Source organism: Microtus ochrogaster, unplaced genomic scaffold (assembly GCF_000317375.1).
Source record: "Microtus ochrogaster isolate Prairie Vole_2 unplaced genomic scaffold, MicOch1.0 UNK27, whole genome shotgun sequence".
In the NCBI taxonomy this organism is placed as follows: domain Eukaryota; kingdom Metazoa; phylum Chordata; class Mammalia; order Rodentia; family Cricetidae; genus Microtus; species Microtus ochrogaster.
Window position 1 is genome coordinate 1,858,046 of NW_004949125.1, and position 6,170 is coordinate 1,864,215.

At 49.4% G+C, this 6,170-nt stretch overlaps 1 protein-coding gene across 1 annotated transcript in view; it reads left to right on the forward strand.

Annotated features, from left to right (window-relative positions):
- Sdk1 (sidekick cell adhesion molecule 1) overlaps positions 1-6,170 on the forward strand; it is a 622,567-nt gene that overhangs the window by 512,534 nt on the left and 103,863 nt on the right. The window contains exons 26-27 of the mRNA XM_026789743.1: positions 1,534-1,723; positions 4,695-4,793. Coding sequence (XP_026645544.1) covers positions 1,534-1,723; positions 4,695-4,793 — 289 coding nt within the window. The remainder of the gene's footprint in view (positions 1-1,533; positions 1,724-4,694; positions 4,794-6,170) is intronic.

A 6,170-nucleotide genomic window follows, 5' to 3' on the forward strand; every position in this document is an offset into this window, starting at 1 on the left:
GTGGCTCAGTGGTAGAGCCCCTGCCTAGAATCCCCCAGTGAGGGGCTGGGGTGTGGCTTGATGACCACTTGCTTGCCTAGCTTTTATGAGTCTCTGGATTCAGTCACTAGTACAATAACAACAGAATGCCTTCCATATATCCTCAATGGATTTTAGGCATTCTCCTCTCATCTTTCAGTAACTGTTTTTGTTTTTTGTGGCTTTTCTCTGCTTTAGGGGCTGGTGGGGAATACCTATTTATTATCAGACAGGCTCTCACACTATAATTCGGGCTGACCTGAAATGCACTATGTAGCAACTGACCTTGAACTCATAGCAGCCTTCCTGCCTGGCCTTGCGAAGTGCTGAATGAGATGCTTACCCACCAGGCCAGGTTATCTTTGTGTCGTTAAATCCCAACTGCTTGCCTCTGGCCTGCTCATCTGCATTCCCTCTCCATAAGTATTCTAATGGCTCTCTTCAGGAGCGTAGCAATCCAGAGTGTCTAAGGAAGCCCAACACTGGCAAGTCTCCTGCTGCACAGCAGTCCCGTTGGGTGCGTTCAGTGGGCAAAGCTCTTTGCTGCACCTCCTGGTTCCCACGAGGAAATGTTTCCTTGCTCATTCCAAATGTCTGCCCTGTGGCTCTCTCTTAAGACCTATAGATCACTTGTTTTGGAGAACAGTTCTGGGGAAGGGGGGTGGGATGCAGGAAGTCCTTCTGTATATGTATTGACATTGGTTAATAAAGAATCTGCTTTCAGCCAATGGCTTAACAGAATATAGCCAGGCGAGAAAAGATAGAGAGAGAGAGTAGGCAGAGTCAGTGAGACACCATGTAGCTGCCAAAGGAGACAGATGCCCCGGAACCTTGCCAATAAACCATGAGCCTCGCGGTAATACACAGAATAATAGAAATGGGTTAATTTAAGATGTAAGAGGTAGGTAGAAATATGGTTAAGCTACTGGCCAAACAGTATTGTAATTAATATCGTTTCTGTGTGATTATTTCGGGTCTGGGCAGCTGGGAAACAAACAAACAAACGGCCTCCGCCTGGGGGCAGGGGGACAATGTGAGCTTAGAGGGAGGACAGAGGAGAGAAGGAGGAGGCCCTGAAGGAGCACATCTCCGTTCATCCCTATGACCTAGGGACAAGCCTAGGAACCTCACAGAGTCCCAAGCTCTATTTATAGGAAGCAAGAAGCCTATGCCCAAGACCAAGCCCATGCTTCAGTAGAGCATTTGGCATAGCTATAGTTGAGAGCCTCAGATCTTGCCAAACTGTGTCCAGGCAGCCAAATCTCCGAGCTGTAGACAGAGCTGTGTGACTCCGGCCACTCTTCTAAAGTCTAGTTGCCTCATGGCCGCCTTCCCCCTTGATGCCAGTGACTAGAAATGAGATCCAAATCTCCCTCAATGCAGCTGCCCTTGTGGAGAAACCACGGTTGGGTGGTCCTCGTCGGTTAGTTCTGAGCTGGTACCCTGTGCACAGGAAGTCCCCTTCGGAGCACACACTTAGCTGTAACCATCTGCATGTGTGTGTTGATGCTTCAGATTCTGTACCGTGCCAAAGACCTGGATCCAGAGCCCAGAAGCCATGTGGTGCGAGGGAACCACACGCAGTCGGCCCTGCTGGCTGGCCTGCGCAAGTTCGTGGTGTACGAGCTGCAGGTGCTGGCCTTCACCCGGATCGGGAACGGGGTCCCTAGCTCGCCCCTCATCCTGGAGCGCACCAAAGATGACAGTGAGTACAAGGCTGGCCCTGCTGCCTTCTGCCTTAGTTTTCCAATCCAAACCATTTGGACTGCAGTTGTTTTTAATATGAATTTTCAACCACTTTCTTTTTTTTTCCAGTTGAGGGAAACAAAACAAAATTGTTTTCCAGTCACTTGGCATTTACGTGGCCAATTTGAGCCCGGAGAGGGTTTACAACCTGATTATGGATTGTGCGGAATCTCAAGCCTGATTATGCTATAGGCAAGGGCTAGTGAGCATGGGCGAGGTTATAAAACATGAGCCCATCCAGTCAGTAGCAGCTCTACAGATGTAGATAAAACTCTGCACTGGACCTGTGTCCATTCTCATAGGGTTAACAGGTCTCACCATTTGCATTCAGATCGCTAATTGCATGTTCCTGTACAGAGAACAGCATGTTTGACAGCACCCAGGGGTCCCCAGGCTCTGGTGCTTCCAGGTTTGCGTAACAAGCACATCATGTTGGCTTTGTTTTTATGGAAGTCTAAATCATCGGTAAATATGTTTTTCCACTTTGCAGATGTCGAACACTTAAAGGTTAGCTCCTTCACACGTTCGTTATTAAACAGGCCATAATGAATATGTCAGGGGGAAAATACGATCTGCAAAAATACCCACCTCGGGATCGCAAGTGTCTGACAGGACAGAAACAACAACAGGGTTGTTTAAGCGTCTTCTTGGAATGGATAATGAGCTAAAACTCTATTTGCTCCATTAAAAGAACCCCGTCTCCCTTTTTCACACAGCGTGTGGATCTGGCCTTGGCTCTGTATTACCTCTCTCATTCCTATGACCAAATACCTGAGAAGTAGGTCTTATGGAGGGGGTGTTGATTGGGGCTCACAGTTTGAGGGTACACAGTCCGTCACGGAAGGCAAAGTGGCAGGAACAGGAGGCAGCTGGTCATACGGCAATCACAGTCAGGAAGCAGAGAGAGATGGACGCTGGTGCTCTCCTTTTTATTCAGTGTGTGTGACACCAACCCATGGAATGGTGTCAATCATACTTAGGATGAGCCTTCCCACCTCTGTTAACCTAATCCAGAAGATCTCTCACAGACGTGCCCAGAGGTCTGTGTCATAGTTGATTCTAGATCCTGTCACGCTGATAGTCACAATCATCATGGCTTCCGTGGGATTATCCTTCAGCTTTTTCCCCAAGGCAGCGAGTGGGCTAGGGGGGCAGGGGAAATCGGTACTGAGCCCCGTTAGCTGCAGGCTGTACCAGTCGTCCATGTGTGCATGCTTCAGCTTAGTCCTATTGAAAGCAAGTAGAGATGTTTTCAAAACGGTCCCTCAATGTCCACTGCCATTATTCTTCTAAAGGACACATGTAGTCAGGCAATGATTGCTTTCTTTTATCGCTGTATTATTTATGTAAACATGTCTTCTCTGTCCATTTTGACACAATCTGTTGAGCCTCAGGTACGGCTCGGAAGGTCATTGCTATGTCACACTGGTATTATGAATTAGTCCTGACGTTCAAGCCTGTGGCCTCCTTTGGGCATTTATTTCACCCATGTGTCGGTATCATTACACACATCCAAACTCATGCACCCAGAATGGACATTCCCCACATTCCGCTTCGGTAGCTCTTAGCCTGGCGTGGGAATCAATCCATGATTATGTCCGACGAGAAGCTCTCGCCCTGGCTGCACACTGACTTGCCTATCCACTTAAGCAAATATATTTTCTGGGGGCTAAGACCCTATTATTCAATCGTTCCACAAGACATAACTGCACTTTAAACTGCCGGTGTGCTGAACCACACAGAAGAAGTATTATACGCATCTGTGAGCATCACCTCTTATGTGTCTAAGACAGGGCAGGTGAGGTGAGGCAGACATAGGCCAGGAAGCCTTGATTGTCAGCGTGCTTCACAGTTATTGGTGGTTGTGGGGTGGGGGTGAAGGGATACCTTATATTGGCCCTGCTGTGGCTATAGCCAAATACCTAACAAAAGCACCTTCAGGGAGGACGGTTTACCCTGCTCACAGTTCCAGGGCACACAGACCATCATGGCGGGGAAGGCATGGCAGCAGGACCATGAAGCAGCTGGTCACATGACATCCACAGTCAGGAAGCAGAGAGAGATATCAGCTCACCTTCTTCTTTTTATTCATCCCAGGACCCAAGCCAGTGGGATGGGGGTCACCCATACTCAGAATGGGTAATCTCACCTCAGTTAACCCAATCGGGAAACCCTACAGACATGGAGAGGTGTGTCTCCCAGGTGACTGTAGATCCCATCAAGATGACAGTACGAACCATCACAGTTGCCCACTTTACAGTGTCAAAGCCAGTGAAGGTGTCTGGTTAGTAGAATGCTTACTTCAAAGTCATAGGTGGCCCGCTGCTAGCGTTGCCCTATGAATATATACCTATGTATACCCTTATGCAAGTATACTTTCTAAGCATGGTTTTCTAAACCAGATGGTCAGGATTCAAGATAAAGTGTGTTTTTCAGAATCATTAGGGACTCACATGGCGTCATTGAGGATCCAGAAACCCTTTATTTAAAACATGGCCTGGGACGATGACGCAATGGGCAAAGCACCTGCTAAATAAGCGTGAGGACGTGAGTTCAATTCCCTAAAACCCACATGAAAAGTCAGATATAAAATAAAGAATAAGGGACTGGAGAGATGACTCAGCAGCTAAGAATGCTTGCTGTTCTCCTGGTGTTCAATTCCCAGTACCCACATGGGGCAGCACAGCTCAGGACTGCCTGTACTTCCAGCTCCAGGAGACCTGACACCTCCTTCCGGCCTCCCCAGACAGACAGCTGCACACGCAGCAGACATCACAGACACATACACATAAATAAAGAAATTGTTTTTAGAAGGGTGAATCAATTTTTTAAACATGGATTAAAAAGTGACACGGTGGGACCTCCACAAGGAGAAGCACGCTGTCATCAGAGCACGGGCTGACCTCAGAACTCTCTGTGTTTTCCTTCAGCCCCAGGTCCCCCCGTGCGGCTGGTGTTCCCCGAAGTGAGGCTTACTGCGGTGCGGATTGTGTGGCAGCCCCCGGAGGAGCCCAACGGTGTGATTCTGGGTAAGAAACCTTGGGGTGTGGGTGGGAGTAGGGGGCAGGGAGAGTCGCTCTCTCCTGTTCCTATTAGACAATGGTGGTGGACACAGATCACGGCAGCAGCGGCTCCTGGACGCAGAGCATCACGGGACTCTTTTGTTCCTGTGCAGGGTACTGAGACTTTCTCGTGGAATGAAATTTACATTTTGTTACCCAGAATTCCTTCCATTTGTTTGCCGTCTGTGGTCCGCGGCGAGCCCATTCGTAATCGACCCCCTTCCGCTCCAGGCGGTGCCGCCGGGTGATTGGGAAATGGCAGGCTAGTTTTTCATAATCGGTGTTGACCAGGCTCCAGAAAGCACCTGTCTCCCACTGTGAGGCCTGTGCTGACCCATTCGAGAGACCCCAGGGATGACATGTGAACCTCAGGTCCGAAAAGATTGGTAGAAAGCCAGCAAACCGTGCTTTAAAACATCATCAATACCTTTATCTATTTATCCTCCTGCTGTGTCATATTAAAGAGTCCATGTTCATTACTACTGCCTAGTGGGAAGCTGAGCAAGGCCCACTCACTCTCAGGCCTCCCACACTGCCTATGAGTGACACCATCCCAAGGCACTGACTCTCCTGCAAGCCAGTCCTTCTAGATGGAGGTGGGGGTGAGTGAAATGCTGAGTCTGGAGCAGGAGTGACTTCCACAGCCCTGAGAGCAGGGAAGGGACATCTGGTGGCTTCTGGGCCAGGTGGGGACCATGTGCAAGGGCTCTGCTGTGTGCTGTAGAATGTGACATGAGGAAAACCAGACATTTCAGGGGATGGGTCCCAGAATCCAGTGCGGAGTGTAGCTACAGACCCAAGTCACCAGTGACATCCACCTGCTCCCCACTCACAGGAGACTCCGAGATAATGGGGAGTTTCCCACGAAATTATTTGTCTGAAATGATGAACATGTGAAGTTTCAGATGCTTGCAGCCACAATCATGGTGGCTGTAGAAGCCCCTGTGGGAATGGGTTCTGGTGAAACAGGTAACAAGCCACACAGGAGCCAGCACCATGGGCTTGGGGCAGAGCAGATGGCCAGTGCAGAGGCAAACCATGCTTTAGGAGGAGCCTGTCCCCACCATGACAGCAGCAGCAGATCATTGTGATAAAGACAGAGCTGGATACAGGATTCCCTAGGAGCTGTCCCCAGAGGCTCACAGCAAAACAGGCAACATTTTAAGCGATGCAGAATAATAGAATTCCAGTCGGTCACCTGGAGTCCCAAAGCTCGATGGAATTGCTTTCTATGAAGAAGTAGGTTCCTTGAAGCCAACCCTACCCTAAACCTCCGGCTCTCATTGCCCATCTTACTGACCCTCCCTGCTCCAGCCCCAGGCACTGCCAACTCCCTTGTCCTCT